At 35.3% G+C, this 21,561-nt stretch overlaps 1 protein-coding gene and 1 long non-coding RNA gene across 3 annotated transcripts; one reads left to right on the top strand and one right to left on the bottom strand.

Annotated features, from left to right (window-relative positions):
* The first annotated feature begins 1,098 nt into the window (after positions 1-1,098).
* On the top strand, positions 1,099-8,737 carry LOC105179297 (NADPH-dependent 1-acyldihydroxyacetone phosphate reductase). Of its 2 annotated transcripts, none has more exons than XM_020691276.1 (3): positions 1,099-1,488; positions 1,929-2,088; positions 8,189-8,737. In XM_020691276.1, exons 1-3 carry the CDS (start codon positions 1,152-1,154, stop codon positions 8,538-8,540), a joined length of 849 nt encoding a protein of 282 aa, XP_020546935.1. In that variant the 5' UTR covers positions 1,099-1,151; the 3' UTR covers positions 8,541-8,737. The 2 variants fall into 2 exon arrangements, with proteins under 2 accessions (XP_020546935.1, XP_011101208.1); XM_011102906.2 differs by having other exon boundaries at positions 1,106-1,488; positions 8,204-8,734.
* A 2,427-nt stretch (positions 8,738-11,164) lies between these two features.
* On the bottom strand, positions 11,165-20,545 carry LOC105179296. Its single transcript, XR_849259.2, has 4 exons — positions 20,270-20,545; positions 18,162-18,588; positions 17,410-17,580; positions 11,165-11,301 (listed from the first exon to the last, which is right to left on the bottom strand). It is a non-coding gene; the product is annotated as an uncharacterized LOC105179296 (long non-coding RNA).
* Positions 20,546-21,561: the final 1,016 nt, after the last annotated feature.

Genomic DNA, 21,561 nt, shown 5'->3' with positions numbered 1-21,561 from the left:
TAATGAGGTGAGACTATCAAAAACATATTTTTTTTATTACACTATAAATGACCATGATCTAATTGGGTAAATTAATACTACTAACTTAGTATAAAATTAATGTAAAAAATTAATTGTTTATCATGATTAATTAATATTTTCTATAATTTTTAGCTTCGATCAAAATTATATCAATGACTTTATATTTTGACCTCACTTGCAAAACAACGATTGATATGTCGATGACTAATTTGTATTCATCATAGTTTTTTTTTTAACCACAACAATTAGCTGTATTGAAGAATCATCTTTTCTTTAGTGTGATTACTTATATAAATTACATAAATTCGTTATAGATGAATTTTCGAGATAAATACCAATGCTACTAGATTCTAGAAAAGTTGGCATATTTCTGTTCATAATATTTTTAATATCATTCAATATATTCATAATATAAAAGAAATATCCAACACATCGGCAATTTTCAAATAAAAAAAATAAATTATTATAAAATAAATGAACACCCACGTTCTTGGTATTCAAATTCAGAGACATCTTCCCCTTTCATAAAATTTAGTAATTTCTGATACGCCACATGTTTACGTAACTTTTATAAATACCATTTAAAATAAAATATTTTTATATTTTATTATTTAAAAAGGTATATTTAAAATAATAAGTTAATATCAAATTTATAAAAAAATAAGGATAGAAAAAAATGAAAGATTATTTAAAAAAAGAAATGAAATAATTATTGAGGTAGGAAGTCAAATAAAAATTTAAAAATATCAAATTAAATATAAATAAAACCTACCCAAAAACGAAGAGACACCAAAGATGTGTTCTTTATTAATATCAATATAGTTAAATAAATAAAATTTAAAGTCTTCTAATTAATTGTGGAGTCCCGATTTACTAGTTGAATAATACCTCATTTACATACACGTCCAAATTCTTTAAAAAAAATAACTAATATAGAGTCAGAGACTACACTAAAGACTCAAACTGTATATTTCTAAAAGAATATGAGAAAAAGTGTAATAAGTCTTGTAATATTGACCCAAAAATTGAATTAACCTAATTTTTGGGGGGTGAATTGATATTTTCCAGTAATAGTTACCATGTCATTTGCCCTTATCCTTATCCAGCAGTAGCAATCCCTGTGAAGTATCATGGGCACCGACGAGAAGCAAGTGGTTGTGATAACGGGGTGTTCCATCGGAGGTATAGGCCACGCACTCGCCCTCGAGTTCGCCGCCCGGGACTTCCTCGTGGTAGCGACTGCCCGTTCGCTTTCCTCCGTCTCCGACCTACAGAGAGACCCAAGGTTCTTCCTTCAAGAGCTCGACGTGTCCTCCGACAAGAGCGTCCGCCATGCTCTCTCCACTGTTCTGAAGAAGTTCGAGCGCATCGATGTCGTGGTGAACAACGCTGGAGTCCCGTGCGTGGGGCCCCTCGCTGAAGTGCCACTGTCCGCCATTGAACAGACCTTCAATACCAATGTTTATGGTGATCAAAAGAGTGTTTAATCTTTGAGAATTTTACTATCTTAATTTCTTTGTCTCTGTGGTGTTTGGATGCTCACTCTGCCTTCTTTATTTTTATAGCTTGTTGGAACCCATATCTGATGATTCTGCTTCAAGAAGTTTAGGTAGATATATGTTTGCGGAAAATTGGGTGCACTTTTGGTTAAAAAAAAATAGTTAGAATTAATTAGCAAATAAAATTTTTATGGATCTATATTATTTGATCCAAAATTAAAAATTGGTTGGTAAGTTTGCTTGATCAATATTGTAGTTAAGGATGTAGGATATATTTAAGCTTTTGCACTATTTCATTGTAGTAAGTTCCTTCGCTTGTAGCCCTCTGTCTTGCATTTCGATGGATTCTAGCATGTGTAGTTGTCTGTTTTGCCTGATGATAATGTCTGTATTCCTCTTAATTTTAAGGTGCATTAAGGTTGATTCAAGCTGTAGTACCTCACATGGCATCGAGGAAGAAGGGCAAAATCGTTAATGTTGGAAGCGTCACGGCTTTGGCCCCTTTGCCATGGGCAGGTGGTTATACTGCATCCAAAGCTGCTCTACATGCAGTTACTGATACTCTCAGGTGTGTCTGAATGTTTCCTATCTCCAAATTCGTCCATAAATATTTTGTCTGAGCTTCCATTTCTATTCAAGATACGAAACACCTTCCTCCTGTGTAAGCAACGACAAGACTGTAGCTTGATCACTTGAGTAGCCTTATAGGGTGTAAAATTGGCAACGGAAACTATGGACAAATTCATTGAAGAAAATGAAAGGAGAATCAAAATCCGCAAGAAAAGAAGTTTCATTCAAAAGCTCAAGTTTCTTCTCAGTTCTTCTTGTTCTATTTGATGAAGAAGACGTACACAGATATATATAGAGTTGCTATTCTCAACTAACTAAAACTAACTTGCCTTTTAACAAATAAAGGCGTGCGTGCGCTTTTAAGAACAGAACAATTTCTAATACAATACACAACTAATAAAGTCGCTAGCAACTAATAGAAGCGCAACTTTGTTTTATTACGTTTCTTCTTATCACGATAATGAGTCAAGCCATCCTTCAGCAACTGAGTAACAATGAGCATCCAAACCGATATAAACCTCCATTGAGCATCCAAATAGTGAGCAACAGTGGAGCTTGTCACTATGTTGACAAGACCTAACTTGGATATCAAATAGTCGAATCTAGGACCTGGTAAAGCTTTTGCGAATAAATTTGCAGGCTGCAATTTTGAAGAGATATGCATTGGTGAAATAAATCCTTGCTTGTATTTATCCCTAACTAAATGCCACTCAATTTCGATATGCTTTGTTCTCTCATGGAAGACTGGACTAGCTGTAATGTAGAGAGCAGCTTGATTGTCACTGTAGAATTGAATAGGTGTAGGTGGATGTATTTGAAGGTCTTGAAGCTGATTATGGATCCATATCAGTTCACGAGTAGTAGTGATAATACTTCTGTATTCTGCTTCGACAGATGATTTTGAGACCGTTGTTTGTTTCTTTGTTTTCCATGAAACTAAGACCTTTCTAAGAAAAATGCAGTAACCTGTAAGTGATCTGCTTGTGTCTTTGCAGCTTGCCCAATCAGCATCCAAAAAACTTGCAACTCAAACTCATCGTGTGCACTGAATAAAAGACCTCTATTTGTTGTACCTTTCAGATACTTAACTAGGTGAATAGCTACGTCCCAATGTGACTTATTAGGATGCTGCATATGTTGGCTTAATTGTTGAGTTCCATGGCATATATCAGGCCTTGTGAACCCCAAATACAGTAGCCTTCCTAATAATCTCCTGTAAGCCTCTGGATTCTGCATTTGCTCTCCTTCAGTGTTTCTTAGTTTGATCCCTGCTGGAAGAGGTGTGTTTGTAGACTTTGCTTGAGATAATTCCACATCAGCAATAATGTCATTTATGTATTGGTTTGTGACAGCATAATCCCATCTCTTAACCTGCAGATTTCCAAACCAAGGAAAAATCCGGCTTCTTCCAGATCTTTAATAGTGAACAGGTTATGCAGATAACTTTTAATGTCTGCTATAGTCTTCTTGCATGGTCCTGCAAGCAGGGCATCATTGATATATACTAGAAGACAGAATAATCCATTTTCAGTTTGTTTTGTGAATAAACAATGATCAAGCTTGGATTGTATGAATCCATAATTCACTAATTGGGATGTAGACTCTTGATTCCATTGCCTAGAGGCTTGTTTAAGCACATAAAGTGATCTTTTAAGTTTACACACATGATCCTTAGGGACTGAATACCCTTCATGTGGTATCATATAAATCTCTTCATCCAAAAAATCATGCAAGAAGGCATTGTTAATGTCTAATTGGTGTAAATACTAGTTATGTTTTGCTGCTATTGCAAGTAAAACTCTTATTGTAACAGCCTTTGCAACAGGTGAAAAGCTGTCTAGGTAGTCTACACCTTCTATTTGGTTATATCCCTTGGCAACTAGCCTACCTTAATATCTATCTATGGTACCATCTTGTTTCAACTTAAGTTTATAGATCCACTTGCATCCTATAGGTCTTTTATCCTTTGGTAATATGGTTATTTCCCAAGTTTTGTTATCTTCTAGTGCTTTTATTTCATTTGTCATACCATCTACCCATTCCCATTTCTTGATAGCTTCATTAAAATTACTAGGTTCCATGGGATTTTCTACAGGGTGTATGTAGACATTTGTGTATATGAGGAGAATGAATGATAGAAGGCATGTCTAAATCAGATTCTGTCTGGGAGGGAGATGTAGTCTTGAAACCTTATAGGTTCAGATGTTTGTTTAGAAGATCTTCTAAGGATAGTGATATTATCTTGTTTCTCATCTATATGATCATGAACTTCAGTATCTATTATTCTTTCTGGTTCTTTAGCAACCTCTGTGTCATCCCGGTTATTTTCAGATAGAATCATTGGCAATTAACATGTTATAGGATCATTAATTTTTTAGCAAAAGGGAACACATCCTCATGAAAGATGATATCCCTAGAAACCATCATGCATTTTTTTGTCATGTCATACACTTTATAACCCCTTTGATTGGGAGCATATCCTAAGAAGACACATTTCATGGCTCTTATGTCAAATATGGATTTGTTAGCCATATTGTTGGTGGCAAAACACATACAACCAAAGATTTTAAGAGAAGAATAATCTGCAGGCTTATTAAATAAGATTTCATAAGGAGTTTTCCAATTCAATATAGGAGTTGGTGTTCTATTTATGAAGAAAGTAGAAGTTAAAATGGCCTCAGCCAAAAACATTTTAGGTACGTTAGCTTGAAACATTAAGCACCTAGCTACTTGCAAGAGATGTTTATGCTTTCATTCCACAATGGCATTTTGTTGCGGGGTGTATGTGCATGTAGTTTGGTGGATAATCCCCTCATTTTTAAAGAAGTTTTGACATTGTTCCCCATGAATTCAGAGTCATTATCACTCCTAATTTTCTTAATTCTAATGTTGAATTATGTCAAGATCATCTTGTGAAAGGTTTCTAACAGTTCTAAAGTTTGAGATTTCTGTTGCATGAGATAAGTCCAGGTTCATCTAGAGTAATCATCTACTATAGTGAACATATAAGTACATTTAGGTAGAATACTCATTGTAATCACCCTATAGGTCAACATGTAGAAGCTCAAAACAATGTTTGGAGATAGAAGTACTGATAGAAAAGGGTAATCTCTGCTGTTTAGCTTGTGGGCATATTTCACATGTGAAATCATGATTCTTATCAAGTTTTGGTAATCCAGTATGCAAGAGTACATTGTGGGACAAATGTCCTCATCTTTTGTGCCATATTTCTAATGATACATGAGAAGTATGAAGACCAAGTTCACTATGATTGTGGATGGTTTCTTCTATGATTTTTTTGTTAAATGACTGTGAGTTCAAGACGTAAAGTTTCCCTACTAAGCAGGCCACTGAAATGACTTCTTTAGTCTTGTGGTCCTGCATAACACAACAAGATTCAATAAATTTAATCTTAATACGAAGGCTACCACATAATTTGCTGACAAAAAGTAAGTTGAATTGTAAACCAGGGACATATAGTGTATCTTTTAAGGTAATTTTGTTGTTAAGTCTAATGTCTCCTGATTTTTCAACCTTATGTCTAGTTCCATCAGCCAAGTGTATAAAGATATTGGATAGATTGGTTCTTTTATTAGTAAACATTAATTCGTCATTGCTCATATGAGATGTGGAACCACTATCAATAATCCAAGTATTAGAATTTCTGGTATTAAAAGAATCAGGTTCTGCAGTTTTACCTATGAAATCATATTTGTCTTCATCTGTTATTGTCAATGTTTGGGGCTTTAGTTCTCCAAGAATCTTGTGAAATTCGATTCTCAACATCGCAGTTTTGGCTTTTCCATCCACACCACCAGTTCCAGTATTTTTCATGTCAATGGCTGCAGCTGCTTTATTTGCTGTAAGTGCAGTGCCTTTTCTCTATTCCACAAACGTCTGGTACCAGTCAGGGTATCCATGTATCTCAAAACATGCTTCCTTGAGATGCCCTGACTTCCCCCATTCCTTACATATCTGCAGTCTCTTGTCTGGAAAATTTTTCTTTCTTTGGAATTTTTTCTGAAATTCTGGCTTTTTGTACACCTGCATTGCCATATTCTGGGACGTATTTGGCTGCTTCTTTCTGTTTTTCAACTCTGAGAATCATTGCATAAGCTCTACTAACTCCAGGCATTTGATCCATCATGAGGATTTGATTCCTCTCGTGGTCATGTATTTCATTCAATCCCATAAGGAATTGAATGGTTTGATAATGGCTTTTGATGTCCACGGTTTCTTTTGCCGCCCCACAGGTACATTTTGGAGTGTAGGTTATGCAAGCTAACTCATCCCACAGTTTCTTTAATTTTGAAAAGTAGGCAGAAACTGTTAAAGATCCTTGTGACACACCAAGTTCTTTCTTCAATCGATATTCCAATGGACCATGACTCTGTCCAAATCTGCTTTCAAGATCCACAACTCTCTTGATGTGTTAGTACACATAAAACTCTCAACTATGTCTCGTAAGATTGAGTTCAGAATTCATGAAGTCACCATGGAATCTGTTCTGTCCCACTGCTCCATTTCTTTCGTATTTTCTTCAGGTTTCTTTGTATCTTCACTGATGAAACTCAATTTCATCTTGGCTCTTAGAGCCAATTTTATTAATCTGCTCCAGGATAGAAAATTGGTTCCATCTAGAAGTGTAGTGACTAACCTCAACCCTGAATTGTCACTGGGTTGTAATTTGAGTGCTTCTGCATCATCAACCATTCTTGAAGCCTTTTCTGATTCTTGAAATCGACAAGGCAGTGATCTTGATTTTCTTGGTTTCAAAGCGAAAGGAATCAGAAACCATCAATGATGGCTCTGATACCATGTAAAATTGGCAATGGAAACTATGGAGAAATTCGTTAAAGAAAATGAATGGAGAATTAAAATCAGCAAGAAAAGAAGTTTCATTCAAAAGCTCAAGTTTCTTCTTTGTTCTTCTTGTTCTGTTTCAAGAAGACGTACACAAATATATATAGAGTTACTATTCTCAACTAACTAAAACTAACTCGCCTTTTAACTGATAAAGGCGTGTGTGCGCTTTTAAGAACAGAACAAGTTCTAATACAATACACAACTAATAAAGTCACGAGCAACTAATGGAAGCGCAACTTTGTTTTATTACGTTTCTTCTTGTTACGGCAATGAGTCAAGCTATCCTTCAGCAGCTGAGTAACAGTGATATAAACCTCCATTGATGCTGTAATTTTACATAGGGTCCATCATATCTACATCTCATGAGGTTTGCCTCAATTAATATATATCTCAATTAGATTGAAAACCACAATCACCCCATTTAAAGTTCGTAAAACCTTATAATATTTGATGGAGAATTGGGCAAGTATAAAGATATCTTTGTTCCGATGTGATTTGGGTAATGTGCAAAATATCTTCCTATGAAAAAAAATATATCAAATTCTCTCTCTGTATTTTGAAAATTAAAGCAATTTATCCTCTTAGGAGGGCGTCTGTAATACACTCGCTCCTATTGCGAGTGTGCATAGTTTTTTCTCCAAAAAAATTATTTTTATATTAAATATCTAATTTAAAATATATACAAATATTTATAAAAAGAATGAATATACTATTTTATATATAATATATAATAGTTTTAATAATATCTACATTTTTATTTAATAATAAAAATAATAAAATCAACCCCTATCCACCAACCTTCAAACCAGCCACTGCCCTTCCACTTCCCAACATAGTTGGTTTACATGCGAGTCAGATCGATCTTTTTGTTTCAATATTTCAAAAAAGAAGCATTGAACCCGTTCTGCCTTGTTGTGGTCATCACTATTGCATTTTGCAACTGTTTTCATATTTTTGCTTGTATACTACTTATTTTTCCCATACTTGCTAACTATAAGAGCCCAAATACTAAACTATTAGTGTGTTTTGCTTTCTCTGTAGATCTAGCACAAACACTGTCATTCTTTGTTACTTAATTATGAGTTTAGGAAGATAAAGGATCATTTGTGTTGCACATGTAAATCCTATTTGATGGACTATTAGTAAGAGTTAAACGAATTATGTTGAAAATATGATCATAAAAGTTAGCAAAATATATTGTCCAAGAGGACATTGAGACAACTGAGAATCAGTAAATATTTGTGCAGACTGGAACTACGACCCTTTGGGATTGATGTGATCAATGTTGTACCTGGTGCTGTGAAGTCCAACATAGGAAACTCTTCCATAGCAACATACAATAGGCTGCCAGAATCGAAGTTGTACAAGAAGTTTGAAGAAGCAATTCGAGCAAGAGCAATGCTTTCCCAGAACATTAAATCAACGCTTGCAGAAGAGTTTGCAAAGAAGACGGTCGACGCAGTGCTGAAGCAGAATCCACCTGCTTGGCTTTCCTTAGGCCATCTGTCCGGAGCAATGGCAATCTTGCACCATATGCCCCTTTCCATCAGAGATTTCCTCGTCAGGAAGAAATTCAACTGTTGATATATCTTGCTATGTCCCGCAATAACTTGGCTAGTTTCCTCTTATAACCCCGTGATATATGATGCAGATCCGTAGAATTTGAATTTTCAATTTTCAGATTATATTATATTTTTTATTTTATTTAATATGTAAAAATTATGTTATGTATTCTATATCAAGAAAAATGAGACGTAGTGTGCATCTATAGTATATATAATTGAAGAGCATCCTACCGGTATTTTTAATTTATTGATGTGTTACTTTTTTATTTTTTTTATACTGAATAAATGTTTTTAACTTTTCCACTCATCATGATTTTTCATAACTACCTTTTGATAGTTTTTTTTCTCTCATTCATTTATATTTTAAATATGTATTATATTATATATTTTAGATAATTTTTAACTCTATAAAATTTAAATAATATAATTTTTAAAAATATTTTATTTTAAATATTTTATAATAATTATGCACATACTTAGAATGAGTCGCACTCACGAATATATTAAATGAGGTATAAGATATAATAGTGTGAAAAACAATTCATTCCCATGTGTTGTCAAAAAAGATCAAAAAGACTCCCTTATACTAAAAAAATAGCAAAAGAACCCTCTTTGGAAAAATGAACAGACAAAATACCCCCTTGGACTGGAGTTGTGGTACACGCGCCAATAATATGTGGATTTTTTGTTTTGTACATGTATAACGACAAAAATGTCCTTGTTTACTACCCACCGTTAGTTATTATTTTATATGAATCAATGGTTTATATTTAAGTAATACAAATCAAAGGGCCAAATTTGTCAAACTAAAATCGAACGGTTTAGATTTCACTTAACGAGACTATGATTTATATTTTATTTGATCAAAATGAATGGCTCAGATTGTATTTAATTTGAATCAAGGCTTTAAATTTAAAATTGTATATATAGTATATATGTATATAGTTAAAATTATATATATGTAATATATATACAATTAAAAGATATATATCTAATATATATAGAAAGAGAAAGAAGAGGAGGAGGAGGAGGGGGAAGCGATGGGAAGAGACGACAGCTGAGCGGGAGGCTAGGAGCTATGAGCGCGGAGGGGGAGGGGGAGGAGGAGGCGGTGGAAGGGAAAAGGGGAGGAGAGAGGGGGAAGCAAAGCTGTTCAGAAATTGAGTGATTTGAACGTAGAATTCAATGAAGGAGAACGTCATTCTCAAGTGCAGAAATCAAGATTTCATTCCAAAGAAAAAATGTACAGTTTCTATTAAATACAAGGGAGAAGACGATGAACAGAAACTCAACTAACCACTTACCCAAACCACTAATCCACACCAGCACTAGGTGGCATACACGTCATGCCCCGTCAACAACTTATAAAGGCAGGAATTACAATTACAAAGAAAACAAGAAAACGTTAACACGCATCTTCTTCCATGGATGATTTCTCCTCTGTTCCTGGTCTGCTACCACTATGATCAACCAGCCACAATCAACCAGGATGCCATTCAATATTCACAACAAAGGCTGCGTCAGAGAGGGGGGAAGATGGCAGTGGCAACGAAGACTGAAGAAGACAACGGTGGTGGCAACTGAGGACGAGGGAAGGGGGGCTGCCTTGGGTGAAGGGAGAAAGCTACAAGGTTATTTTTTTTATCTTTTTCCTTTTACATTTTAAATGTAATTTGAATTATAATTCTTATTTTTTTTTTGTAATTTTTAATTATTTTATATTAAATATCAAGTATTTCATAATTTTTGGTTATCTTTATTAATATATATATATATATGTATAAATAAAAGAAATAGAATCTTCATCATTGATTTTAACTAGTTAAGAGTCGACGGTCCATAATAAAGGGTAATAAATATGATTATCTAATTAAAAAATAAAAATACCTGAAAATGGAATTGTGTACCCCAAATCCTACCCCACAAGGGTATTTTCCCTATTTAATTTTTTCATAGGTGAGATTTTTGCTAATTTATTTATCATAGGGAGATATTTTTTTATCTTTTTTCATAATATAATAAGGTAAATTGCTTTTTACCCAAATATAATATATAAAATTTGAAATAAAAAATTCAATTTGAGGAAAAAATACAAAAATAACAGCATAATACCTTTGTATTTTGCCAGTATTATAGAGGCATTGAACAAGGACCATTGAAGTGGCAACAATAATATTGTTATTGTGTACAGTTTTGATGAATATACTAGTTGAAGGGGTGACAGGTATTTATGAATCTTCCGTGCTTGTCCCATAAAGGTTTGATGAATTTGTTTATGTTTGCCTAGACATGTGCTTGCATGAAAGACAGAAAATTATCGTTGTGCTTGTTTTCATTTTCATGGAGATGGACCGAAACATAATAAATATTTTGATAGATTTGACCCAGCTTAACTTGGTGTGTTTTAGTTGGTATTGGACATTTTATCCTTTGTTTGGTACTTATTATGCAGTCAATTTCCATTTTTTCTCCTTTGTCTAAAACAAACCTTACCCCTAAATCCGAGTCAGATATCACTCCATCCCATTTCTATGTGGTCCACCTAGCAAAACCCCCTCCGGCAAGCGCACGCCTTTGCCAGTCGCCTGATGTTGTCTAGATAGATGTCGCCCGCGAGACATGTTTGGCTTGTATAGTCCACATCCAGTGGTTTCAAATGTCACAGCTCGCGGCCGCTGTCCGCGATGCCCAAGAACGCGTTGCAATCCGTGAAAGTGGCACTCCCCCTGATCCGGGTCGCAGGTCATCGGCTACCTCGCGTCCTCCAAAAAGTCTGGTACCTGAGAAAAGAGAGCAGATCATTAGGCTTGTTGGGACATCCTCAACTAAAACCCTCTGATGCCTAAATCATTGAAGGAATTCGAGATAGAATAAGCAAGCTAAATGCAATCTCAAGCAAACTAGTATGGTATTCATTGTAATTAATATCTTACCATAAATGAACTGTATATGGGGTATTTATATAATATCTGAATGGATCCACTTGCATGCTTGGAGTGGTTCATTCACATTGCACCACGTGTCCTGATCTTGATTCATAAGGTGTTAGAATAATCAATGGTCCCTCGTAATGGATCTTGGAGCCAAATTGTGGATACGGGTCAGGTTTTGGGACCAGACTTGGATGTGCAGGTAAACATCCTAAAGTGGGTCGTTCGGTCAGGTCGCATATCCAGGTCGGCTCCACAACCCGACCCAGAATCATAGTTCGCAGATCCCGGGGGTAGAACCTGTTAATAAATATCTACTCTAAGGTGTATGTATGTCATTTTCATTAATAATTACTTAAATCCCCGTCAATACTCGCTCAATTGTTCTTACTGTGTGAAACCCACTAAAAGAATTTAAACAATCACTCATTCTGAACCCCTGGATCTGTTTATAGTCCTTCGCATCCCACCATCCATTTTAGCGCGCCTTTCCACCTTCCATCGCCTATATATATGCCGACCTATTGACTTGTTCCATAAACCCTTCATGTGAGCTGCTTGCCTAGGTGTGATCTGTTGAGCTTAAGAGGCCCGTTCTCTAGGTATCTTTCACGATCTCCTTCCCTTAATTCTTTTTCATTATATCTTCAAATCCTGGTTCGAGCTCAGAGTCTAGCCCCAAATCCAATTCTTCGAGGTCGACCGCAACTTCGCCCCAACCAATTCCTCATGGAGTAGGTCCTTGCGTTGTTCCTCCGACTAAGGCTGGTCCTTCAGTCGTTCCTCTAACTAGGGTAGAAACCGACTTAGAAATAGTAGATCCGAGTGATAAAAACATAGAACAGTATGAAGTTATGATGTCTAGGAACCTTTAGGTTGGAGTCGTTAGATCTTCATACATTTCTCCCAGAGCGATTAGCAAAAAGTGTTATATTCCCAATGAATTTGAGATAATTCTTCCTCATTCTTCTGTTAGAATGCATCGACCTCCTAAGGGCTTTTGCATAATATCTACGGTTCACCTCGAAGCAGGTCTTCGTTTTTCCACTTACTCAACCCACATCCAAAATATTAGGTCGCTTAGACATATGCCCTATGAAGCTAGCCCCAAATTCGATTCTTCATATACTCATGTTTATATTAGTTATGCGTTATTGTCATCACGAGCCTAGTTTTGATAACTTCTAGTCCCTTGATAAGTTTGTGACCTCGAAGATGTCCGGGGATCCGTGCTTCTTCTATGTTACTGCTAAGTCAAACTGTAAATTTTTAGATAAGCTCAAATCTAATGTAAGCCCTTGGACAGATAATTTCTTTTTTATCCGTCCTCCACTTGGTCAATCTTAGCCTTTTTCCCTACGAATGGCGCGGCACAAAGCCCGAACCCAAGATTTATGGGGGGAGCTGGTGTTAGGATAGATGACCAAAAGACCAATTAGATTGGCCTTGATGTATTCTACTATAACAATTAATCGGTATTATGTAATATTATTTTAAGTGAATAAAATGAGTATTCGTTTGTTGTGCTCATATTGTATGTTTGCATCTGTTTGAACAACATAACAAAGCTCACAGACCAATTGGCAACCGTGCAGTTAGGTCGGGTATTAGATGGTGGTTATGAAACCAATTTTCAAACGGTTAGGTCTGAAACGTTCCAGGTCGAGAACCTCGAGATTGGGCATCGAGAGTCCTATTGAGACTTGCACTAAGAGTCGCATTCAATTAGTGAGTACCGTGTTTCATCGGTAACAAACATGGGGTGTTTATGTCTTAGTAGGTCAATCGACTAGGTGTCCGAATCAACTGAACTAACTCGCAGGGATCATCATATGGAAGCATTGGAGGCTTGGTCGGTACGACTTGAATCCCCGGTTCCAATACTACAGGAGTAGTCCTCACACTTAAGGAACCACAACAATCACATGCATACGATGACTGTATCTTGGATATGTGCGAGAGGTGATTGTGTTGCAGACATGATCATCATAAACCTCGTCGAGTGCAATCGGAGTATGTATCGAGGATGGTGAGTTCCAAGAAAAGGATCCATCCCCTATCAATATCTGGTAGAATTGTCTCCTATGTACTTGAAGACGCGCTTACACCTTATGAACCTGTGGCCATAGTGGTTTATCGAATAGGTAAGGAGGTTGCTATGTTAATCAATTAAGCGTTGCGCAGTCTCAAGTATTAAAGCATAGAAGCCTAGTTTAGGATGGAAATCGATACCTAATCCCATGCCTTAGACTAAGGCCGGGAGACGGTAGATCGAAGAATCGTATCTATATGGAATCGAGAGCTTAAATATTTACACGGACATTCACCTGGTCTCTAGTGCCATGGACCGTTGCTAAACGGCCACCCATAATAACGGGCTTTCTTGATTAAGAGTTAATCAAGCATTATTAATTAAATTAGATTTAACTAATAATAATTTTAGACACTACCCCGAGTTTAGGTGAAAGATGAACCTAAAGAGTCACAGACAAATCATCGGGAATGGACAAAGAATTAATTTGAAATTAATTCCATAAGTTATTAGATTACCTTATTATTTAATAAGTTGGATCTTGATAACTAATGAAGACAATAAGGGTTTATGTATTTAATTAGATTCAATACATATTAGGAAAATAAATTAGAATAATATTCCCAATACATACTAACATTTTTACATAATAATGTAAATAATCACAAAATTAATCTGGTCCAATTTCTCCAATATTAATATTTTTACATAATAATAAAAAGAATTAGTATATTCTTTTTTCTTAACATATTAATGTCTATAATCCAACGAGCTTTAAACTAATACTTTTATATAATTTTTGTAGATAATGTCTATTGGTACACCGTCTCTATCGCGTGGTCGTGGTCGTGGCCGCGGTTGTGGCCCTGTACTGCCACTAGTACCATTAGATGCTTCTCATATTGGGGAAGCATTCCCTTGACCACCCACACCCCTGATACGCTCGCACTGTCCCCTGTCCCGCAGACTCCAGATGATGCTGGTATATCTGGTGCTGCACACCCCAGCGGCTGCTCCACCACCACCACCATTAATCCCCCCACTATCAGCGCACCAGTACATCAGCCTCGATAACGCAAGGTAAGTTTGTTAAATAATCTTTCTATTATGAATAATTTTATCCTGAAAATGTTAATTAATTATTTAATATCAAACTAAATTAAGATCTGACCTACAGTTCCACAAGCGTATCAATGTGGTCGTGCGGGAACATTTCCCCCACCTGTGGTCGTGTCTGAAGCAAGTGCCGGAGCACTAGCATTTTTGGTTTGACAGCATGAAGGTAATTAGTTTTAAATTAATTTTTTTTAATCTAATATAAAATCTAATTGTTTAATTTGTTTAACTAGTGTTTTAAAAAATTTTATTACTACAGATGACCTCCTGGTGGGACTGTGATGATGAGTCCACATTCTGGGTCTTTCACAGGTCGGCTGGGAAGTACATCCGGAAGACTTTTTCCATCACCTGGTCTAGCCTGGTCAAGCCACTATGGCTGGCCAACGAGGTCTGGCTCCAGCTCCAGATGTATTGGGCCAGCAAGGACTTCCAGTAGGAGTTCTCCAAGAATAAGGTGAACCCCACAGCGTCCTCGATGGTGTACTGAGGGGGTCTTCCTCAATCGACATGCACAAGAGCAAGTTGATAAGTAAATAAAAATTATTTATGTATTAAATTATTATTTTTAATTATGATGTTAATTAGTTAACTACTTTTTTCTTATACAGGAGACAGAGCTTTGTAGGCAGCCCAAGTAGATGGAATTATTTGAGCGGTGCTATAAGAAGAAAGAGGACGATGGCGGCGGAGGTCACGGAAAGTAGCTAAATATTTAATATTATTCTTTTAATAATTAATTCTTGATTTAATAAAGTACTAATAGTTTTGTTTATTTTGCAGGAGATGTTCCAGAAGATGCTGGAGGATCGTCAACCACAGCCCATGGTCAACGATCTCGATGCTCCCGTCGAGTTCGAGGCTTCGGTGGCGATGATGGAGGAACAGATGTGGTTGGCTGCAGTCAGGGGCAAGAACAAGGGTCGAGTATTCGCCGCACATTCACATCACCATCACCACCGCTACCACCAGATCCAGCCATGGAGGACTGCATCGGCCATCTCGAGATAATGATGGGTGACATGATGGACATGATGCAGGCCTCCTCGTCCACTGTAGCACGGCCTCTGACGATCCCCAGGCTGAGAATCAGGACGACGCTGATGAGGACCATTTAGATTAGATTTTATATTTTTTTTCATTTTTGTAATTACATAATTTTTCATATTGATATAATATTTTAAACTATTAATTATTTCATAATGTTGATTAAATTCCATCATTTTATATTTATTCTATTAATTAAATTTGTAGATAAAATTAATTCAAATTTCATTAAGTTAATTGTAAATTTATTAAAATGTATAAATTTATTTATTTTTCAAATTTATTAAATATATTAATAATTTATATAAAATTGTAAAACTCAAAACTTATGAATGGGTTTAGCAATGCTTTAAAAAGTATTACAAATTTAATAAATACTCATTCCTAATCATGTTCCAACGACTGCCCCAAAAAGTGTTCCTAAATTGGACAAATCATTCCAAATTAATATATAACCATTTCAATTAGAATTATTAATCAGTATCTAATATGTGTTCCAAGTGATTGAAAGTATATTAAGTTAATTACTTAGAAATATGAAGAACAACGCTAAATTGGAATGTATTGACTAGATCAGCAAAAGAGGAGCAAGAAAGCTGGAAAGCTTGAAGAAGGGTAGTTAGTAGTTTATTGCATAGTTTTCTCTACACATTTCATCTTCCTACAAGCATATTTGTACTAGATGGTGGAAGTTTCTTGATTATACATTTGTGATTGTAACTAATGGCTTACTCAACAAACCATGAATATCCAAAAGATTTGTCAAAGTTATTGAGGTTATTTTTAGGTTTCTTTAAATATCTAAAATATTACTAAAAAACACAACAATTTTAATACTCCCTCTTAATGTGTTTATGTGACGTCTACATAATTTCATACATAATTAAGACATTAATTAATAATTTTTAAGAAAATTTAATCATAAAGAGTTATAAATTAAAATTGAAATATATTAAAACTTCAATGGAGCAAATTGAAACTCTAAAGCTCAGACCACAGGCATTTGGCACACATGTTTTGTAATAAAGTACCACATTTGCAGTATAAACACTGCCAATCATCTGTTGGCACAGTAAATGTATCCGTGTCTTGCGCCATAGCTACATAATTTGGAAAAAAACAGAACAAAATAATTGAGGGGGATATTATGTAAAAGACAAATATATAACATCTTTGCATCACATAATTTATTACAAAAAACCCTCATAACTAAGTATCACATGAAAACCGCAGATAATAACATCTACAGTTGCATTAGGATTACATTCAAATCAAGGACTCCAATGGGACCTTAATAGAATTAAACAAACCCATTTTATTGTCATCAACAATTCTGTTGTATTATACCAATTTACATCAGTTCAGTCACATAACTTTACTTGTTCCATCTTTTAACACAAAATAGCATAAAAACATGGTACTCTCATTACTAAAAGTATCAGCCAAATTCAAATGAATTATTAAACAATCAGTTCAGTAAGAAACTTATTCGAGCCTCCACCTTTGATTTGTACCATACAACCATTAGAAGAATCAAGCAACGATTAACTCTCAGCAGCCGACTCCATCTATTATAACAAAACTATTACCTATATCCGCAGCAGAAAACATACCTAAACATATCACTAAATTACAAATAAAAAGAAACACTAGAAAAATAAAAGAAGCCGATTGTAAAAAGAAAAAAAAGAAACATTACGCACAAAACCACGTAATAGAGAATAGAAGAACAACAAAGAGAGCTACTACAAGAGAATACCTACCTTTTTGTGAGCCTTTTTTGCAGAAATCCGATTGATGGTAGCTAGGGAAATTACAGAGAGTTGGCTTCGCGCAACAACGATTAACAAATCTTATTAATTGACTCACTTGAGGAGTGATGACGAATAAAGACTCTGGCGGTAGAACTCAGGAGGCGGTTGATCGCGTGCCGGCTGCAGACAGAGAGGTAGGAGTTGAATAATGATGTGCAATGAGAAAACAGGAAGGGGACGCAATATTTGCTTGCTGAGACGTCACTTTAGGTTTGCTTTGTTGGACTGTTGAAACAAGACTTTTTAGAGCAATGGTTGAATTGGGCTAGACAACAGTATTGGGCTTCAACCATTATGTTTTTGGGCTCGGCCCGTTTCAACTTTCTAGAATATTAATCGGGTTGGGCCTGTGACTACTATACTAGCCCACAGTTGGCATGAATGTAATTGCAATTGTTTAATTTCGTATATCTATACTATATAAAAAGAAAAAATATTTTTTTCACACAAACGGCAGTTAAGGCCCCGCAATACCAATTTTATTGTATTCCTAATTATACCCCTAAGTTGATTTTCTTTTTTTCTTTGTTGCTTTCTTTCTTTCTTTTTTCGGTAAAGGTAAATTTCATTAAAGTAAAGCAAAGGTACAGAGTGTATAAAGCAAATGGCGATCTTAGTATGTCATGATATCCACCATACTCTATACAAAGTAATAGTACTATGAGGTAGTTCAACACTCAGTATAAGGAGTCTAATCTCACCAAGAATAATCCGAGCGAGGGATAATGCATCACGATCAGTTGTTGATATCTCCGTCGATTCTATTCTTGTCAAATGTGATACACAAGGAATGCCAAAAGACTGCGATAAGCAGCATTGATAACATGCTTCCCCCTCCATCTCCGTGCAGCAATCAATACGTCAATGGTTCATCCTCTAGTGGTCTAAGAGAAGCGGATCTCACGTCGCAACAGTCGAACACACTGTCTAGTGTATGGGCAACAAAAGAATAGGTGTTGCTGAGTCTCAAGGGTGCCACTGGAACATAATACGCACTCACCATGGAGGTGATGAAGCCACGGCCGATCCATGATGGAGAGTCTCTCATGCAATGCTAATCATAGTAGAAAGGTGTTTTGGGGAATCTTGAAAGGCCCATAAATAGTGAAGATCAACCTACTTTTGGGCCTGAATGCCGAAAAATATCATAAACTGTTTTATTAGCATAAGAACCGCCATCAAGGAAAATAGAATCTCAAACACCGCTAGTCGGGGGTAAATCCTGTGTGACATCGAGCATGGAAGTATCCCTCATCCGAGTGCTTTCTTTCTTTCTTTCTTTTTTCTTTTACAAATATAATATGTTGGTTTAGATATATTTTTTCTTATTCGTAATATAGTTTAAAATATAAAATATTGTTTATTATATACACGCAGGGATGGTCTGCCACGATGGTTAGTTTTTATAAAACAAAACACATTGATCGTACCAACTTTTATTGTCCCATTTTACCCTTTTCATTAACTTTAGTCTTTCAAACAAAATTGCTCATAATAATAATTTTAATACTTTTTAATTATTTTATGATTATAATTTTTTTCGACTCAATCCACCACTCCATTTTTCGCTCTCATTTTCTCCATAGTTTTTGTCCTCACAAACTTCCAAAATTTTAATGAACCATATTACAATTAACTTTTTCTCTCGCACATTCTCCATATTTATTTTTTCTTACAATCTTTCATATTTCTAATAAACTCATAATTATAATTTATTTTGTCTCTCTTACTTTACACCATATTTCTTTTTTTTTTCTACATATTTCTTTCTTTTCCATCACTTCACTACGTTTGAGTTGTTTATAGTTTTTTTTTCTCTATCTCATACTCTAATTTTCTATATGCTCACAAAAATCGTGTACACCAACAAATAGTTTTATATTAAAAAAGGGATTGGTGATTGAAAGAATATCAAGTTGATTATTTAGAAATATGAAAACAAGGCTAGACTAGAAGGTGTTGGATAGACCAATAAAAGAGGAGCAAGAAAGCTAGAAAGCTTGGAGAGGATAGTTAGTAGTTTATTGTATAGTTTTTCTCTACACATTTCATCTTCCTACAAGCCTATTCGTACTAGATAGTGGATGGTTCTTGATCATACATTTGTAATTATAATTAATAACTTGCTCAACAAATCATAACTATCTAGAAGATTTCTAAAAATTATCTAAAATATTTTTAGGCTTTTTTAAATATCTAAAATATTACTAAAAAGCACATTAATTTTAATACTACCTCTTAATGTGTTTATGTGACATCCATATAATTTCATACCTAATTGAGACACTAATAATAATTATTAAAAAAATTTAATCATAGAGAACTATAAATTAAAATAATAATATATTAAAACTTGAATGGAGCAAATTGAAACTCATTAAAACTCGGACCACAGGCATTTGACACACATGTTCGCCGCATTTGGTGGCATTACCAATTTTATTGTATTACCAATTATACTCCCATTACTAAAGTATCAACAAAATCCAAAAGTATTATTAAACAATTAGTTCAGTAAAGAACTTATTAGAGTCTCCACTTTTGATCTGTACCACACAACCATTAAAATAATCAAGCAACGACTAATCCTCAACAGCCGACTCCAACTATTATAACAAAATTATTACCTATATCCCCAATAGAAAACTTACCCAAACATATCACTAAACTCCAAATAAAAAAACAAACCACCAGAAAAATTAAAGAAGTCCGATGAAAAAAGAAAGAGGAAAAGGGGAAAAAATAAAAAGAAACATTATGCACAGTGATAGAAGCAACACAAAGAGAGCTACCACAAGAGATGACCTACCTTTTTGCGTGCCTTTTTTGCAAAAATCCAATTGATAGTAGCTCGGGAAATAACTGAGAGTTAGCTTCGCAGCGACCTTGTGTTTTAGGTGCGGTGTTCGTGGAACGACGATTAACAAATCCTATTAATTGATTGACTTGAGGAGTGATGTTGGATGAGGACTCCGGCAGTAGAATTCAGGCGATAGTTGATCTCGCGCCGGCTGCAAACAGAGAGGGAGGAATTGAATAATGATTTGAAATGAGAAAGGGGAAAGGGATAGCGGTATTTGTTTGTCGAGAAGTCGGTTTAGGTTTGCATTTTGGGCTATTGAAACAAGATGTTTTAGAGAAATTGCTGAATTGGGCTGGACAACTGTTTTGGATTTCAACCATTATGTTTTAGGCTCGACCCATTTCAACATCCTAGAATATTAGTTGGGTTGGTTTGTGACTAATAAACTAGCCCAATGCCCTCAGTTGGCATGAATATAATTGCAATTATTTAATTTCGTATATCTATATATATATAAAAAAAAAGGCATTTTTCTCTCACAACGGCGGTTAAGATGCTGCAGCATCAATTTTATTGTTAGACCAATTATACCCTTGAGTTGATTTTCTTTTTTCCTTTATTGCTTTCTTTCTTTATTCCGTTTTTCTTTAAAGAAATATAATGTATTGGTTTAATATATTTTTTCTTATTCATAATATAGTTTAAAACGTAAAATATTATTTATTATATGCGCGCAGGGACAGCATGCCACGACGATGAGTTATTATATAAGAAAATCCATTGATCGTACCAATATTTATTGTCACATTTTACCGTTCATTCACTTTATATTTTTTTTTGGGTAAATATAATTTTCATTAAGTAAAATAGTTGTACAACAAGGTGTTCATCAGTTGGTTTCTCCCTCGGCTGTCCAATGGGTACGCCATAATCTATATAAAGCACTTGTACTAACAGAACTGGCAAGATTAATGCTAAGAATCATATGTCTGACATCATCCACGATCAAGATAGCTAATGTGACAGGCGTCCTCTCTATATGCTCAAATCGCCGGATGTTCCTTTCCCTCCAAATGTGATAAACGTATGAGGCAAGTAAGGCTCGAAACGCTATGTTGATGATATGCTTACCTCTCTATTTCTGTGAAGCCCACTGAATGTCTGTTCCCAATCCCGGTTAGGCTATATAAATCGAACCAGTCTTCATACCTCTGTAAGGCATCTCCTGCTAAAGCGACACCGAAACAACAGGTGAGTGTGTGTCTCCGTCACCCCCTCGTTACATGACACACAGTTTC

The sequence above is a fragment of the Sesamum indicum genome, unplaced genomic scaffold (genome assembly GCF_000512975.1).
Source record: "Sesamum indicum cultivar Zhongzhi No. 13 unplaced genomic scaffold, S_indicum_v1.0 scaffold00139, whole genome shotgun sequence".
Classification (NCBI taxonomy): domain Eukaryota; kingdom Viridiplantae; phylum Streptophyta; class Magnoliopsida; order Lamiales; family Pedaliaceae; genus Sesamum; species Sesamum indicum.
Note: the sequence above shows the minus strand (reverse complement) of the source record. Positions and strands in the feature narration are given on the sequence as shown.

Coding starts and splice junctions, on each gene's coding strand:
- LOC105179297 (XM_020691276.1), top strand. CDS start 1,152: ATGGGCACCGACGAGAAGCAAGTGGTTGTGATAACGGGGTGTTCCATC. Junction 1,489..1,928: donor CTTCAATACCAATGTTTATG/GTGATCAAAAGA, acceptor CTTAATTTTAAG/GTGCATTAAGGTTGATTCAA. Junction 2,089..8,188: donor GCAGTTACTGATACTCTCAG/GTGTGTCTGAAT, acceptor ACTGAGAATCAG/TAAATATTTGTGCAGACTGG.